Genomic DNA, 18,753 nt, shown 5'->3' on the forward strand with positions numbered 1-18,753 from the left:
CGTAAATTCCTGCAACTGCTTCAGAGTTCTTGTAGGCCTCTTGGTGGCCTTTCTGACCAGTTTCCTCCTGGCTCTTTCATCCATTTTGGAGCGATGCTCTGATCCAGAGAGGGTCTGTGTTGTACTAAATACCCTCCACTTCTTCATAATAGACTTCACTAGGCATTGATAAAGCCTTTTAAAAATGTTTATATCCATCCCCTGACTTGTGCCTGTTCACAACTTTATCCCAGAGATCCCGGTGACAGTGCCTTGCCATCCATAGTTGATTGTTTGCTTCAGTTGCACTACCAGGGACTGTATAGGGAAATGCTCCAGGAAAGCTCTTTTCATGCTGAGCTAATCAAAATGACCACAGCTGATCACAGTTGAAAGTCAAATGGCTTTGTGTGCCATTGAGAAGGTCATCTGCTACACCTGATTAAGTTTACAAGTTATTTTTAGGAGGGGGGATCCTTTTTCCAACCCTGTGATTCTGTTTTTGAATGTTTTTTAGTTTGTTCTGACATGTTGGTGTTATATCTTTTACTTGGATGTTATAAGTTGCACTGAGTAAATACAGCTGGATAAAACAAAAACCATGTCTGTCTCCATTTCAGGCTGCAGAGCAACAAAATGTGATTTTTTAAAGTGGGTGATAACTTTCCATACCCACTGTACATTTTTATATGGTAGTCACGTGACTGCTAACAAATAGGAAGGACTTCTTTATGAAGGGGACTGGAAGAATCACCAGATATTTACTGTGCTTTTGGGCTTCATAGATAAATAAAAGGAACAAATATGTTTAATGTGGGGAACAAAAGAAAACGAGCCCTTAACTTATATAGTTTAGGTTAAATTCCATAAGCTAAAAATCACTAAATACACAGATGCACATATACACATATGAAAGCTGTATTGCCTGCCAAAAGTTTTGTATTTATGTCCATTTTTTCCTGACACAGCCCTGCCAGACTGAACAACCAGTCTGGTGACCTGACTCTACTCTCTGCTCTCTCCCTCCTCATAGACGCAGTCAATAGACGCAGATAGTGAGGCTCGGGGAGCAAAACCGTACGAGCAAATGGCTTGTTATGGGGCATTTAGAATGGGGGGAATAGCCGGGGTGCCAGAAGGGGACCCTAGAAGATGAAGATCAGTGTACTCTGTGCAAAACCACTGCACAGAGCAGGTAAGTATAACATGTATATTATTTTAAAGAAACAAATACATTTAATACATCACTTTAAGTAATTTTGCTAGGTGTTGTCCCTGCCCCAACCTACAACGGTGAACATTTATAGTTAATATAATAAATGCACACCCTTTTTAGAACCTAGCCTGGCCTAGCTTTCACCTCAGGCTGTTTGTAAGCCAACAGGCACACATAAGGAGTCACTTCATTATATAATTCCATCATTAGGTGAATTTGAGGAAGGATGTCTTTAGTTTTGGAGTAGAGTTCATCTACTGCCCCGAAGTTGCCAAAAGTAGCACAGGAACTACTTTTGGGAATCCGTGCGGTGCCATAAAGTAGGCGTTGCACCAATTTGAACGTGCCATTGCCGGCAATAGCGTCACCTCCTGTATTAGAGTGCCTCAATTCTGGCAGTGGAGGAGAGAGGTCCCAGTGAAGTTGTACTCCTGTGTGTGTTTGTGTGTGTGTTGGAAGCTACCAGTCAGTCCTGGGCTCAGTAGACATGTGTGTTACTGGCCAGATCAAACAGAGTGGAGAAAAAAGCCTGAAAAAACTAATCCAGCCACCACATGTAAGGATTGTCACCCAGCCTCCAGCCCTTGTGTCATGTGTCAGTGACGCAACACGTCGGGAGGAGCCGGGTGATGTAATTTCTGGTCTACGGCCATAACCAGAATTCTCTACACTGTTTTACTGCCTGACCTTTCGGTCACGGTTTTCTACATATGCTTCCACGATTTTACATGTAAGTGACTACATTGTTTTAATAAAATTGGTTTTAACGTACTACACTATGGAGGACCTTATTTGTATCCCATGTGCAAGTTGAATTCCATTTGTCATGAGATGATCTGTACCAGTTGATGACTGGCCTATTGAAAGCACATTACTACTGATTATAAGGTGAGCAGCCACTCTAAACAGTGGTGGATTGTCGTGACTGAATGGTGACTGAATCACCATTTGAGTTTGTTTGGATCACAATATATTGATAGAGACTTTTTCTTTGATTCACTACCATCTTTACTCTGGATATTGGATTTATCACTTTTTTTTCTTTAATATTTTTTCCTATTTTTTGGACTTTTATGCATCACAAGTTGAATTTGTGTATCATCTGGATATATATGTTTGCACATTTGTTTTATATATAGTGTTGATTTTCACTATTGATTATCTGTATATATTATATATATGTTATTAGATTTAGCGCCGTCCCAGATTTCTATTTTTTACATGACAGATTATGTACAGTAGCATTTACTCTTAAAGTATAGACAGTGAGCAGTATTGTTTATTATGCTGTTTTAATTTTTTTTACTAAACTTGGCTGATTACATTAAATAATAGTGTTTACAACATCCATCCAAAGCTAATTTAACGCTCGGATACTAAAGCCCAGAAGACTTAAAGTACAGATCCATAAAATCAGCTAAGCACTTTAAAATTCAGGAATTGTAACATAATATGGGCACAATTAATGGTGTACAGTTGCAAGCAGTCTTTGAAACAGCAGCCGTCAATTGTGTGTCCCTGCCAGTTCCTCTTTCTCTGTGATTTATGGAGTCCCGTGGAACTAGAGAACAGCATTATTCACGAAATGAGCAGTCTAATTCCGATAATGTGTGTTTTCACATGCCAGTAGAAATTAAAGGAAAAAAGCAGGCGCTTGTCCATCTATCAGCTGTAAAACAGGAACATTTCCATTGTTTCATATCTGATGTTTTGGATGCGATGACTAAAGTTTGTGAAACATGAGCTTTGGCAGCCTGTAGATGAGTCAGGTTTTTAATTCAACCAGTGAGTTGAACGAAAAAAAAAATGGACTCAATTTCCCCATCTACGCACTCAAGGTGCATGGGGGAATCCTTCTGTTGAGCTATTGTATTCTGACAATGGAGAGAGATTGATCAGTGGTGCAATTGAGCAGTGAAAATCTGTCAAGGATTGACTTCTGTACAACCATAGTGCCCATACACGGATCAGAATTTGGACTGTCCATGCTGAACCGGCCAAATTTCGAACCATGCTTGGCCGGCTTTAGGCTTTGTTCGCATATATGCAGTTTCCCTGCAGCTGCATTTGCTCATGCATAGCAGCCTATTCTTTTGAATGGGCTGCTGTAGCCATTGAAACTGTAGAGAAAAGCTCCCTTCACCTTTTTAGAAAACACAGCTGCAAGGAAACAGTGCATTGCAGTTCCAAGTACAGTAAACCGCGCTGTAGTTTCCAGTGTGTGGGGGGGGCCATAAGGATTAAGGATTACCCCCATGCCTCTCCTGAGCAGCAGCGCTTTTTTCTCTGTGGGTGGTTGTGGGTGCGGGAACAGGTGCAGACCCACAGCAGCAACCACCCACACAAATGTGAACCTACCTTTAGGCCCAGTTCACACTTGTGCGATGCCAGACATCGCATGTAATTCGCAGCAGACTGCTGTTCACATTACATGCGATGTCTGTGCGGTGCGATATCAGCCATACAGATAGTATGGCTGATATCGCACCGCATTCGGTCCAAACACGCACAGGACCCTTTTTTCTGTTCGGACCAGAATCGGATCGCATGTGTGTTCACACATATGCAATCCAATTCATGTCCGAACTGTCAGTTCGCAGTGCAATATGCAAGCTGAACTGGGGGTGTCGTTAACAATGTATTGACACTCCCCAGCGATTCGCATATGGCAGTGTGAACTGACATGCGAGTCGGTGCGATGCGGGAACCCGCAGTGGATTTGCGGTGTGCACAAGTGTGAACCGGGCCTTAGACTGAGAAATTTCAATAAAACTGATACATTGTTTTCATCTTGTATGCACCAGTGTATACTTTGTACCTTCTTCCACAGGTAAAGAGAATAATATTGCTTTTAGGCCCGGTTCGCACTTGTGCGATGTGAGAACACCGCAAATCCACTGCGGGTTCCCGCATCGCACCGAATCGCATGTCAGTTCACACTGCCATATGCGAATCGCTGGGGAGTGTCAATGCATTATTAACGACACCCCCAGTTCAGCTTGCATATTGCACTGTGAACTGACAGTTCGGACATGAATCGGATCGCATATGTGTGAACACACATGCGATCCGATTCTGGTCCGAACAGAAAAAAGGGTCCTGTGCGTGTTTGGACCGAATGCGGTGCAATATCAGCCATACTATCTGTATGGCTGAAATCGCACCGCACAGACATCGCATGTAATGTGAACAGCAGTGCGCTGCGAATTACATGCGATGTCTGGCATCGCACAAGTGTGAACCGGGCCTTAGGCTTCATACACATGGAGCTAAAAAAAAAAGAAAAACACTGCTTATACAGACATTCAGAATTTGTTTCATGCCTGTAAAAGCACCTCTATGTTATCCTATGTGGCCATGCACACATAAGCATTTATAGGTGTATTTGAAGAGGAGTGTTTACAGACAGAAAAAAAATGCACAAAAGGCGCATTCTGGGAGGCACTTTTGAGCATAAAAAAGGTGCGTAAACGCATCTAAATGGCGCATATGCAGGTAAAGGTATTCCATTGGCCAGTATAAATTAATAATCTGGACTGTAGAATGTATTTTTGTTCAAACGCCACATGCACATAAATGTGCGTACATATTGTAATTGTATTAGAGGTGTTTTATTTTACAAATCCTAGCAGAAAAAGTGCTGCTTATTTTCATAAACCCTTATGCATGAGGCCTAAAAGTGAAGGGCTGTTGACATCATGTAATGCCATAATAAAACTGTACATAATTGTAATTAATTAACAGTGTTACCTGCTTTTTTTTTTGCAATGAGAGAAAAACTAATATGTAAATTCGTAGTTTTCTAGGACTTAATATCCTTATGTACTTTGTGGCTATGGCTTCACCTACGTTATGTTTGTTGCGAGCACAACTTATGCAGGGGCATGCACAACACATCTAATGCAGACCAAGAGTAGGGAGCACATGTAGCGCAGGAACAGAGCAAGGATAGAACATCTCATGCAGAACCAGAGCTGGAAGAGCACTTTTAAGGAAGGACCAGAGCAGGGAGAATACTTCTACTGATGGTCCATGCCTCATGTAGTAACAAAACAATGTTATCAATAGATCACCACAGCTCCTTTTTTCTGGTCCAGTTCAGATGTAACATGCTGAAGACCTGAGGACTCCCTACACAGGTGTAGCACTAACTCTCGGTGGAGCTGCTGGTTTAAAGCGGGCTTGCTACCTTCACTCTCGATACCTCTGTTTCACCGGCACCGGGTCCCGTTGAGTTTACCTCTGGACGATATAAGCACCAAAACACTCGAGTAGGTTTTCCAATGCTTTAATGAACAAATACAGGAAGTAGCAGGAGGAAAGCTGCAGGGAAGCTCAAATACCTTTCCTAAGTACTCTCCAGAACATTCTTAGTAATTGAACACTTGTAGTTGAATGCACTTCCCCTTGTGGAATTCAATCTTTGCCCGCCTGGATAGACCTCTCCCACTTGTCTAGCAGCCAGTACGTAGCACGAACAAAAGTCTCTGCCACAGACTTGTTTGGAATAAAAACCGTACGATCCTCTGCCACAGGATGTATTGGTTTGCGATGAATATCAGACACAGTACTTGAACCTTTAAGCCAACCCGGCAGTACTATGCGGTAAAACTACTTTAGGATACGTCCTTCAACCGAGTCACCAGGCCCCTCTCCAGACTAGCACTCTGCATGATCCTTCCATGACGGGTCCTCCCCTGGGATCTCCTCGTTGTCCAGCTTCTTCACTCAGTATAGACAGCTCAGGACCGTTCCTCTGCTGCTGTGGTAGGCCCCAGACAAGCTCCTGGGCCCACCCACACGCCGCAGCGACGGACCGGAGGACCACGAGGTGGTACTCTTAACACATACCTGTCGGCCAGGAGGGCCAGCAGGTGGCTGGAAAACGAACCCCAGAACATGGCGTCTGTCCCATAAATACCCTCTCCCAGAATGCAACTCGGAGGGCCACCTCCACCGAGTTATCTCCGGGAAAGAGGAGCACTCATACGCTTCAACACGTTGCTTTTGCAACACTGGCCCATGGTGACAACGACACCCACCGGCACAGTGTGGAACTACACGCAACGTCAGCCAAGCTGGAACAGAGGCAAATACAACTTCCTATAACAAGCGACCCACTAGATTTACCTATCAGCGGTAGATAAAAATCTACCAGCGCCACACAGGAAAATTATTTAAATTTCTACAAAGTCACAAGGCAGTTAAAGGCATAAGAATCGCAAAAATACCATATTTTTTCACAGAAAAGTCTGTAGACTTTTACAGTTATATGGCATTCATTTTTAAACACCCTATATCAATGAAAGGCACTTTGCTTTAGAGAAGAAACAATATGAGTGAGGCAGAAAGAAGGATGGGACCCAGCTTCAAGACTGTGCTTTAAATCCCCCTCTTGCCTAGTTCCCCAACCTGAATATTGCCCTCTTGTATAATCAAACCACTGTGTGACAGTTTACTGCACAAAATTTGTCTCTTTCTATCATGTTACACATGCATTGCCGTATGTTTAGCTTTAAATAATTTTGTCTCTACCTCACACCGTAGCTAAGGCATACTCTATGTAATTAGTCCCACTTTTCTTCTTCATGCTTTAGCCTCCATTCATCACATCTACTGTATACTACTGGAGCTAGAAGACATACTATGATTTTTTGACCTATCTGATGTTCAAGTTTTTCGTATAAAGCTTCTTACAATCACCAGGATGTCATTTGGATTAAGTCACTATCTGCCAATGCTGCTAAGATTGTAGGTTATAGCTATCTCACTACGACTGGATCAGTTATAGAGATCACACTTGCATTACTTAGATTAGGGAAGCAGAACTCTTTCTCTTCTGGGGGTGGGGCAATACACCTATTGGGTCCGCACGTATTGTCTGTATAGTTAAGAGCTCAACAAAACCATATCATAAGCAAAAAAAGAATATTCCTTCAGGGACACTGCAAATTAGGTCAGACACTTATTCAAACAGCTGGGTCTACACTTAGCTTGACTCCTAGTTACATTAAAGAAGAACTAAAGGGAGGAATACTCCCCTTTCCTTTAACGGTCCCTGTAACTCACCAGCACCGACATCTTTTTATGTGTGCTGATTTATGGCTATCTTTATTGGCCAGAGCGGGATGATGTCATTCCTGCACATGTGCAGGAGCTAGTCTTCCTGGCAAATAGGGATTGGGCCAGCCACTGTAAGCTGTGGCAAGCATGCACAGCTCAGTTTACATACTGGGTTTCACTGTGAGCAGGCATTTAGGTGCGTTTTCTTGCAGAAGAGACATTACAAGCCTGCCTGCTCACAGTTTAATACAAAGGGGAGAGGTAAGAAGAAAGATGCACCTAAACCCTTAGTGTGCCTACTGTTATACAATCAAAATGATTTCCCCATCCATGCTGTTTGCTATTGCCAGCTATTGTAGTCATTAGGGGTGAGCTGAACACCCCACGGTTCAGTTCGCATCAGAACATGCGAACAGGTAAAAAATTAGTGCGAACATCATTAATGTCTATGGGATGCGAACGTGAAAAATCAAAAGTGCTCATTTTAAAGGTCATTGCCATAAAGAGTGTTTGGGGACCTGGGACCTGCCCCAGGGGACATGTATCAATGCAAAAAAAAAAGTTTTAAAAATGTTGGTTTTTACGGAAGCAGTGATTTTAATAATGCTTAAAGTGAAACAATAAAAATGAATTATTCCTTTAAATATCGTGCCTGTGGGGTGTCCTTAGTATGCCTGTAAAGTAGTGCATCTTTCCCATGTTTATAACAGTGCCACAGCAAAATGACATTTCTAAAGGAAAAAATGTAATTTAAAACTGCTCGCGGCTGTAATGTATTGTCAGATCCCAGCAATATAGATAAAAATACCAAAAAACAAATGGCGTGGATGCCCCCCCCCCAAAATCCATACCAGGCCCTTCAGGTCTGGTATGGATATTAATGGGAATTCACCTAAAAAAATTGTTGTGGGGTCCCCCAAGCACTATATACTCTGAACAGCAGTATATATACTATACGGCCCGCCCTATATACTCTGCAGAAAATTGGGCCTTAGGTGTTGGTGGTACCAGAACACTTTAAGCCCTCACAGTTACTCTTGTTGGGTGCAGGAACGGGCCCTGCTTTGAAATATTATATCAAGATTTGTAATTACATGCCCCTGTTAAACAGGGGCAGAAAAATTGAGCCTTGGGTGGTTTTCGTGGCTCCGGAACACTGTAAGCCCTCACAGTTACTCTTGTTGGGTGCAGGAACGGGCCCTGCTGTGAAATATTATATAAAAAATTGTAATTACATGCCCCTGTTAAGCAGGGGCAGAACAATTGAGCCTTGGGTGGTGGTGGTGCCACAACACTGTAACCCCTCACAGATACTCTTGTTGGGCGCAGGAACAGGCCCTGCATTGAAATATTATATAAAAAATGCAATTACATGCCCCTGTTAAACAGGGGCAGAACAATTGGGCCTTGGGTGGTGGTGCTGGTGCCACAACACTGTAACCCCTCACAGATACTCTTGTTGGGCGCAGGAACGGGCCCTGCTGTGAAATATTAGATCAAAAATTGCAATTACATGCCCCTGTTAAACTGGGGCAGAAATATTGGTCTGTGGGTGGTGGTGTGCCCTAAACCAAAAATATTGTTGGAAGCTAGCATCATCAAGATTGAGGAGAAATAGGATAGTCAGCATTGGCAGTCTTCAAGGGATCCCACATCCATAGCAAATTCAATTCAGTTACATCAGCATCGGGTGCTTGATAGCTGCTGATCCAAGATTGATTCATTTTTATGAATGTAAGCCTATCAGTGGAGTCTGCGGACAGGTGCACTCTTTGATCCATTACAAACCCTCCAGCAACACTAAATGTTCGTTCAGAAAGCACACTGGATGCAGGACAGGCCAGTAACTCAATTGCATATTGAGCAAGTTATGGCCAGTGGTCCATCCTCAAGACTCAGTAACCCAGTGGATGCTCTGTTGGAAAGGTCTCCAAGTCTGCTCTTGCCCCTAGATATTCCTGCACCATGTAATGCAGACGCTGGTGCTGGTTGCTTGAACTGATCAGACCTTGGCACTGAGGACTTAAAATTTTTTAAGGGCATCAGTCAGCCGGCCACATTTTCCACCACTCTTCCTCTGACTGAATGAAGCCTCAGCAACAGGTTGTCCAGCACCAGGAAATTGTAACTTCTCAGGGTCTGGAAATGTGTTGCACAAACTTTTCAAGGCCTCCTGAAGATGTTTCATCCTCTGCTCCCTCTGCAAAGGCAGGATGAGTTCTGCAACCTTACCTTTGTAACGTGGATCAAGAAAGGTTGGCAGCCAGTAATGATCCCTCTTCTTGATACCACGAATCCTAGGGTCCTTTCGCAGGCTTTGCAGAACCAGGGGTGCCATGCAGCGTAAGTTTGCAGAGGCATTCTATTCTGCGTCCTCTGGGTCACTAAGGATCACATGATCCGTAACTACCTCCTCCCAGCCATGTACAACTCCTTGGGTTTCTGGGGACTCAAAACCATCCTATGAAGACTGCTTCTGAGTATTATCCTCTACATCCATGCTGACACAATCCTCCTCTTCCTCTTCTTCTTCCTGTGTGTTCAGCGGGCCTGCAGGAATGCTATCTCAATTAAGGGGGCCTTGAGAGGAAAGGAAGTCCTTCTCTTGCTCCCGCTCTTCTGCCTCAAGTGCCCTGTCCATGATTCCACAAAGCGTGTGCTCCAACAGGAAGACTAGAGGGACAGTGTCACTGATGCATGCATTGTCACTGCTCACCATCCTTTTGGCCTCCTTAAATGGTGACAGGACAGTGCATGCATCCTTGATCGGTTGCCACTGGCATGGCGAAAAGAAGCGAAGCTCCCCTGACCCTGTCCTGGTGCAATACTCGCACAGCTGCTCACTGATGGCCCTCTGCTATGTGTACAGCTGCTGCGGCATTGCCAACATTGAGTTCCACCTGGTGAGCATGTCACACATGAGGCGGTTGGTGGGCAGGTTGCGTTCCCTTTGAATGTCAGCCAGCTGAGCACTGGCATTGTATGACTGGCAGAAATGACCACGTGCCAAACATGGAACATGGGTCAAGTGTTCCTGTCGGAGGGCAGAGAGAAGGTTGGTGCCATTGTCGCATACAACCATTCCTGGCTAAAGCTGGCATGGCGTCAATCACTTCTGAGCGTGCCCCTGCAGAGCTGACAGAATCTCTGCCCCAGTGTGGCTCCTGTCCCTTAGGCAGACCAACTCAAGCACCACATGGCATCTTTTAGCACCACAGAATGCACTGTAGATATAGTCTACACTGGATGCAGAGTATTTATATATATATATATATATATATATATATATATATATATACACACAAGACTATATATATATATATATATATATATATATAAATACACTACCTGCACTGACTGAATATCGAGTAAACACTGAATATATAGTATATATATATATATATATATATATATATATATATATTAGACTGACTGTATATATACATATATATCAAATACACTGCCACTAACTGAATAACCTGCCTGCTTAATCTAACTCAAGCTATCTCTCTGTCCACGCCAACAACACTACACACAGCCGCCGTGTAAGCAGCCTTATATAGTGTGGGGCATGGACTTAGTCTAACTGAGCCATGATTGGCCAAAGGCACCCTGCCTTTGGCCAATTATGGCTCTCTTGGCAGAGCGCGCTGTGATTGGCCAAAGCATGCAGTTCAGGTGCATGCTTTGGCTAATCATCATACAGCAATGGACTGCGATCTTGCAGTGCATTATGGGGCGTTCTGCAGTGCTCAAATTTCCTGTGAATGCCCCATAATTTTCGCTGTTCTGCGAATGGGTGAACGCCCGATGTTTGAGTTGAACTTATGTTCGACCCGAACATCAAGCTCATCCCTAGTAGTCATACATAGCAGGGGGAGTACAAATGGGGGAATAAATGGTGGAGAAGGATCCGGGGGTTTTGGTGGATAATAAGCTTAATAATAGCATGCAATGCTAAGCTGCAGTTTCCAAAGCAAGCAAAATATTTCTTGTATTAAGAGAGGTATGGACTCCAGAAAGAGATATAATTTTGCCCCTGTAAAAATCATTAGTAAGACCCTTATCTGTAATATCAGTTTTGGGCACCAGTTCACAAAAAGGATATCTGGGAACGGGAAAGTACAGAGAAGGGCAACCAAACTGATAAGAGGCATGGTAGAGCTGAACTATGAGGATAGATTAGAGGAACTGAATTTATTCTCTCTTTAGAAGAGGAGATTAAGGGGGTATAGGATCAACATGTACAAATACATGAGGGATCCATATAGTGAACTTGGTGTTGAGTTATTCACTTTAAGGTCATCACAGAGGACAAGAGGGCACTCTTTACGTCAGAAATAAGGAAGCGTTTCTTCACAGTAAGAGCTGTGAAAATGTGGAATAGACTCGCTCCAGAGCTGGTTCTGGCCAATTCAGTAGAGTGTTTTAAAAAAGGCCTGGATTCTTTTCTAAATCTACATAATATAACTGGGTACTAACGTTTATAGGTAAAGCTGATCCAGAGAATATCCGATTGCCTCTCTGGGAATTTTTTTCCCTGCTATAGCAAATTGGATCATGCTTTGCACAGTTGATCCTCTGGATCAACTGTGGGTATAGGATTGTGCATATGGGATTTTTTTTCTCTTTTTTTGATTGAACTGGATGGACTGGTGTCTTTTTTCAACATGTAACTATGTAAGGTCCCTATGGCTGCCGGAATACAATGGCCCTAAAGGCACCACCAGGTTCGACAGAAGAAAAGTCAACTGTGCTGGGTGAAAAATGATTGGCCGAACAGTGACTGCACCCTATAAGATGCAGTCACTGTTCAGCCAATAATTTTTCACCCAGCACAGTTGACTTGGGTTTGAATCCCATCCATGACACTACCTGCCTGGAGTTTGCATGTTCTCCTTGTGCCTACGAGGGTTTCAGCTGGGTACTCCGATTTCCTCCCACACTCCAAAAACATGCTGGTAAGTTAATTGGATCCTGTCTAAATTGTCCCTAATATATGTATGGATGTGAGTTAGTGACCTTAGATTGGAAGCTACTTGAGGGCAGAGACTGATGAGAATTTACGATATATATGTATAAAGCGCAATGTGTAAATTAACGGCGCTATATAAGTACCTATAATAAATCAAATAAAAAATATGGGGGAACTTTCATTTAGCTTAGTGAATGATGCAAAGTTGTGCTAAATTCAATCAGCCAGTCATGTGCGAGCAAAAATCAAGAGATGGGCACCAAAAATGGTGAAAGGTCTGAAGAGTAAAAAAATATCAGGAGAGACTTCAGGAACTTAATATGTACAGTCTGGAGGAAAGAAGGGAAAGGGGAGACATGACTGAAACCTTTGAAAACATCAAGGAGGTGAATAAGTTCCGGAGGGGAGTATTTTCATGATGAAGCCAAGACCAAGAATACAGGGGCAAACTCAAACTAGCAGGAGGAAAGTTCAAAACTAATCATAGAATGTATTATTTTACTGAAAGAGTAGAATAGACTTCCAGCAGAGGTAGTGAGTCAGTCGTAAGTTGTAACAGTAAGTGGATTCAAACATGCTTGGGACAACCATAGATCTATATAAAAAAAAAAGCAAAAAAGAAAAAATGTAGGAATAAAAAAAAAATCCATAGATGAACCTATTCTAGAGTGAGAAAATGACTGCTTTAGTAGGTAGCCCCATACAGTGTACCAATGATGCTAGCTGCTTTTGAAAGAAAGATAGCCAGTCAGACTGCAAAGGTCATCAGAAGTATGATAGTTGTTAACCTGCTCCAGATCCTGAAAGTCTTAAGAGTGACAAATAACATAGCTCCTTAGATAAAAATACAGGGCTGTCTTATTTGATAACTGCTATGCAGGCTCAGAAGCCTGAGAACAATGTGTGACGTGACGAAGTTGACAGGGAAACACTTGGTTGTTCTCAAGGTAAATAGTCATATTCAAAGTGCCCATGCCATTATAATTTTGTGCAATAGAGCATTCAGATTTTTGCATAAGCTCGGTTGTGTAATGGGAAAAGAAATATAGTACATGCTGAGACAATTACACTCTAACCATGCGCAGAGATTTTCCAGCTCGCCAGACAACAATCTAAGCATCAGCAGGCTGAGAGCAATCATCACTGACAGCAGTTTAACTGAGCAGTCAACCCTTTACATACACGTGACAGCCACCACCACATGTTTTAATGGAAATGCGCACCATTCGTGGCATCCATTGTTGCAATTCTGACCTTTCAAAATTGTCTATCACCCACTGTCACTCCCAAGCAGGAATGTAACAGAGTTTCCACTATGGAAGCTTCTTTGGAAAGGCAAAGTTCCTCAATTTCTAGTTGGAGCACTCAGAGATTTAGCCTAATGATAATTGAACTAAGCGGTGTGTTTTGGAGCAGAAGATGTGGAATTACACTGATGGGTAGAAATAAGAGGTCATAAAAATGTAAGCTGTATCGCAAGCACTTTTTGCACAGTGGTGGTATATGTTGTGAAGAGGGATTGTTCACTGAGCAGTCAACTTTGGTGAAAAGGATTTTGTGGTGGAAAGAGGAATTCACATAAGGATTGCCTTTTTCTAAGAAATGTTGTATATTATTTGACTGAAATGTATTTATATATGTCACATTGTCAATTTTATGTATGTTTCCCATGACTAAGCCCCGTGGGTGGGGCAAAACATGTCGAGAGTGTGGCTTGGATGGAGTTTAGGCTGAGGCTCCTTCTAGTCTTCACATGAGTATTTTGCGTGATGTGTGGCTCCTGGGACTTTTCTTTCCTCATTGACGTCTATGGAGCTGGGACAAGCTCTTTCCCTTCCTGCATTCTCAGCAGTTGTCAGCATATAAGGACCTATTAGAACTCGAAGCAGCACCCCTAATTTCTTTGTATGGGGTCACAATTTTATGCATTGTCACCTATTGCAATGTGAGTTTTGCACAAGTTATATAATCTTCTGTTTATATTATATTTGGTGCTACCCTAGCAAAAGGTGCTGGATAGGATGGGTCCCCTGTTCTCTGCCTAGACTTCCTTAATGGCTTCAGTGCCTTCTGGCACTCTAGGTTAAGTGCACAAAGCCTGCAATATAACATAAATCACAAAAGGCAACACCAAGTACACTATAATGATGGTGTATCAGAAAGCAAACACCAACCAGATTGGGGAAGGCAGATCTCAATAGATAGTCACACAATATGAATAATAATGATACAGGCATGAAAATGATTTTGTAATAATAGTAATAGTAATGCATCTCAAAATACTGTACGACCAGTAGTTAGCAGGAGGGAAAGAATAATGCTATGGACCAGGATCAGTATAAACAGTAGCAAGGTCACCTTGATAGAAGCAACGGACAGTGATGTCATTAAGTTTACTGCTTTCAGGAGAGTACACTACCAAAGTACATTAAGGAAGACTATGCTAGGCACAGGATAACTGGATGGAAGTACCGATTATAAAGTAGTAGGAAAAAGAAAGTGGGGGCTATGTAGAATGGCTTTATATTATTGTATTCTTCTATATTCTTCTATTGGCTATAGTTGGGACCCTTTAAGAAGCATTGGTGCACTTAACAACAGTCTTGATAAACCATCATGCAGTGTAGGTGCAGTATAGGTGCTAGTACAAAGTGTTCTGCTTCCAGTAACTCAGTCTCTACTATCAGTAGGCACACCTATGGGGAATATTCTTGGTCAGCTATACAGTAACTGTTCACTGTGGGAAATATACTGTATACCTGGAGGTTACAGATTTTTCTTTATAATCACCATAGCTGCCATTATTATTCCTGCAAGTGAATAGTGTTAACTGGAAGATCTGTGGATGACAAAGGGGTCTAGTTTAGAGTCACATCTGGAGCCCTGTTGATGTAGAGTATATTTATCATAGATCTTTGTAACAGTATAGAATTGACTTGGTTACCACTAATTACTGAGTACTTATGAGATATTATCTTTTTCTACATCGGCTCTTACCGGTAACATTCCAGTGAACAGCACAGGTTATATATATTCCTATTACTTCTGTATCTTTGAACAGCTGAACCCGCCAGTATTAGTTAACTTACACAGAGCTGATGTAGATAAGCTTTAGAAAAACATGCTGAACATATGTTGCTGAAAGCAACTGACCTAAAAGTTGCAAGCCAATCACCTTGCTTCGAGCACTCTTCATTGCTGAACTCTAAGCTATAAGTATGAAAGACTTGCAGGAGCCACAGGGCAATGCACATTAATGTGAATTCAAGGGGTTGTCGTTGCCAAGGATGCAGGGGGCTGAAATCCATCCCAAGAACTTGCCTCTGGTAAGTCATTGCCCCTTTACATCTCTTGTGTAATTCTGTCAGGAATAAAGCAGATATGAATTGGAATAGAAATTAATTTAAAGAGAAGAAGGATGGGAGTTTTTGTTGGCTCTAAGCTCAGATCTAATATCGTTTCCACCGTCTCTACTTTTACTTTATTATGTCATAGAAAAACATCAATCAATATCCCTGGTTTACTCACTGATCTGACATAACCTCTGTCAGGTTCAATTATTTCTTTCTACAAAATGTCTCCATTCACAATTCACAGCGGAATAGGTTTGTTCTCTACTTTTCCCAATTTAAATTACATATCTTTTTCTTTCCTTTCCTTTCATAATGGAAGAGTTTTCTGTGCAAGCTCTTTTGTTTCAGAAGTCTACTAGTAATAACACAGAAAGATATTTCCTTTTGTATTGTAATGGTATATTAACGAAGAGTGCTATTGCTTTGTGTGATATTCTTTTAACAGCATGATTAGCTCAGGCTTATAGCATGTTATTCGCAGTGCCAAAGCACATCTAATTTAAAAGAAATAAACTGTAAACATTATTGGTCTCCTGTATGAAATTAATAAAGCAAAAGTATCACTTCAATTTTCGGTAGCAAACAAATATACTGAGACTTATGTAGATCTCAGCAAGCATCAAAAATGTACTTTTTTGGAGGTTCACTACATCCACACTATATCACATTTTGACCTTACATTTAACAATCTCCGTATTATTTCCACTTTTCTTTTTTTTTTTTTACATTAAGGGAGAAGTGTGAAATGTAAATGCTGGGGAGGGGGTGGGAGAGGCTGGCTCAGATTTTCAGACGCACACTGAAAGGCATAGCAGGCTGTCAATCCGACTGCAGTGAGTATCTTAACAATATAGTCAGGATGCTTCCTAAACATGGAGCTGCTTCTTCACATCAACTGTTAGTGGACAATATCAGCTAAATCACTGGGTCATAGAAAGGTGAAATAATTGTACTCATTTGACCCACAAAAGAGAAGTATGGCCAAAAAAACTTTGGCCATACTTTTCTTTAAAATAAATTTAAAAAGATCACTTCACCACCACCACCACGTATTGCTACAAGCCCATGTGATCCAAGGATGTGGGTAAAAGAGAGTTGGTAAGTGTGTGCTATGTTGTCATCAGACTGTCTGAACTGTGTGTTGGTGGGTTAAGGGCTTAAACAAAAAACTGTTTCTAGACTGCTTTATTTTTTAAAGAGCCAGTCCATTTAAATGGATCATGTTCTTTTATTTTAAAGGTGTTGAAAACATTATATACAAAACATAATACCATGAGAAATACAGGCATGCAATAGCTGTCCAAATGGCTATGCAGAGCCTACATGGGTCAGTTGTCAATTGTATTATATTAAGAGTAATCTGTGTTTACAGTAACCAACTGTGGCATTAAAACATAAAACAGACAAAAACAAAACCCCACAGACAAACAATCACACCTCCGTTTCTCTCTTCCCCCCTAAGCAAGATACAGATTATCACTCATATAGGTATGGTCAATAGCAAACAATTCTATGTTACACCCCCAATAAGGCAGACCAACATAAGTGTTACAACATCAAGTAGCTTGGTGAGATATAGGTAGGTCATCAACTTGAGATACAGAAGCATCCAGCCATTGCTGCCATATTTAATACATTTTTTGGGGCAAGCCCTGCCCGCAGGGCCATCTTAACGCATGGGCACTGCCCAGGGGCCCTAGGTGTATGGGGGCCCCATGATGCTCTTGCATTAGGCTCTGCCCCTATACGCTGGGAGGAGATGTGACAGCAGCATCACTCACTACTTCTGTCAGCAGGGAGGAGGAGAAGCACTGCTCCGCCGCCTAGTCTTGAAAAGTGCGACCAGGCAGGGGAAGGTAGACACTATTTTTTATAGTATTCCAGTACAACCTTGAGTTTGGGATAATCCCCTGGTTACATTTATTTGTTGTTTCTAATCAGGCTAAAAAGCCACGCCCAATATTTAGTATAATTTAGCCACACCCAGTTTTTGCTTAAGTACACTACGTGCGCACCTCAGACTATTATCTTATTGGTAGGGGCCCCAGTGCATTACGTTGCCCAGGGATCCATGATGCTATTAAGACAGCCCTGCCTGCTTGCCTGCCTGCCTGCCTGCCTACGTAAATTAGCTTATATTTAGGCAGAGTGGAGTTGACCAGATGGCAAACAGTGCACAGTGGGTGAGATCGACTTCTTACAGTACAATAAAATTGCTTTCCAGGCATAAATGTTTTTTTTAGGCGTAGCTAGGTGTGCTGAGTTCGTTTTTGACTTCTTATAGGTCTTGATACTCCAGTAGTAAAATCTATAAGGCCATAAGAGGCGAATGTATGCCTGCACACCTGGCAGTTTTGGTGTTTCTGCCCACCTTTGTGCATTTCAGTAGGAAGGCTTGCAGACCCAGGAAGCACAAATGTTTCAACAACAGAATCTCTGAGACATATAAGAAACTGTTACCAGAATATAACAACTAAATATCAGTTTTTGGTGGACTGGGGCTTTAAAATATTAGGAACTGCGTAACTTACTAGAATGCAAAGCAGTTCAGATATATTGTTAATTATCTTTTTTGGCGAATGCTGGAGCTGCTAAATTAAAAGTCAGTGGCATAAAAGTATGTCACCTGTGCTGTGATGCATATTCTGTACAACATTATCAGAAGATTGGAATTGTTAATGATCAAGGTGATTATGGTTTATGTACTGAATGGGTAACATTTTTCTCTTGGTTTACCTGCAGGAATCTTGGAAAATCTGGACTCAGAGTGTCTTGCCTTGGACTCGGTAAGCCCTATTATATTAAGCATAATAATATTAATACAATGTAAAAACTACACTGTACAGAAATAATGCTGGAAAGGGTATGGTCATTTTCCGTTTGAATAAGCATTTGCTGTCCCTGATTAACATTCCACTTTTACTTACATCTTCCCATGTAGTGAAATTATCAATTAATTTTATGCACTTTGCCAAAGTTAAAACCTTGTATTTATATGATTAATTAGCACTGATTCCCCTATCATTTACTACCTCAAATACTCATGTATTGCAAAGAGAAGTTTCATTTTTATTTGACATCATAAAGGCAGCTCCCGTGTATTTAACCACGATTGTGGTATTTAGTAAATCTAGATTATGGTATTTGGAATCATTTTCTAATTAGTT

The 18,753-nt window shown here is 41.8% G+C and overlaps 1 protein-coding gene across 3 annotated transcripts in view; it reads left to right on the plus strand.

Annotated features, from left to right (window-relative positions):
* KCNAB1 (potassium voltage-gated channel subfamily A regulatory beta subunit 1) overlaps nucleotides 1–18,753 on the plus strand; it is a 564,258-nt gene that overhangs the window by 320,424 nt on the left and 225,081 nt on the right. For all 3 annotated transcript variants that reach the window (XM_073626075.1, XM_073626076.1, XM_073626077.1), the window contains exon 2: nucleotides 18,329–18,372. In XM_073626075.1, the coding sequence (XP_073482176.1) occupies nucleotides 18,329–18,372 (44 nt within the window). The remainder of the gene's footprint in view (nucleotides 1–18,328; nucleotides 18,373–18,753) is intronic.

This window comes from Aquarana catesbeiana, linkage group LG04 (genome assembly GCF_042186555.1).
Source record: "Aquarana catesbeiana isolate 2022-GZ linkage group LG04, ASM4218655v1, whole genome shotgun sequence".
NCBI classification, from domain to species: domain Eukaryota; kingdom Metazoa; phylum Chordata; class Amphibia; order Anura; family Ranidae; genus Aquarana; species Aquarana catesbeiana.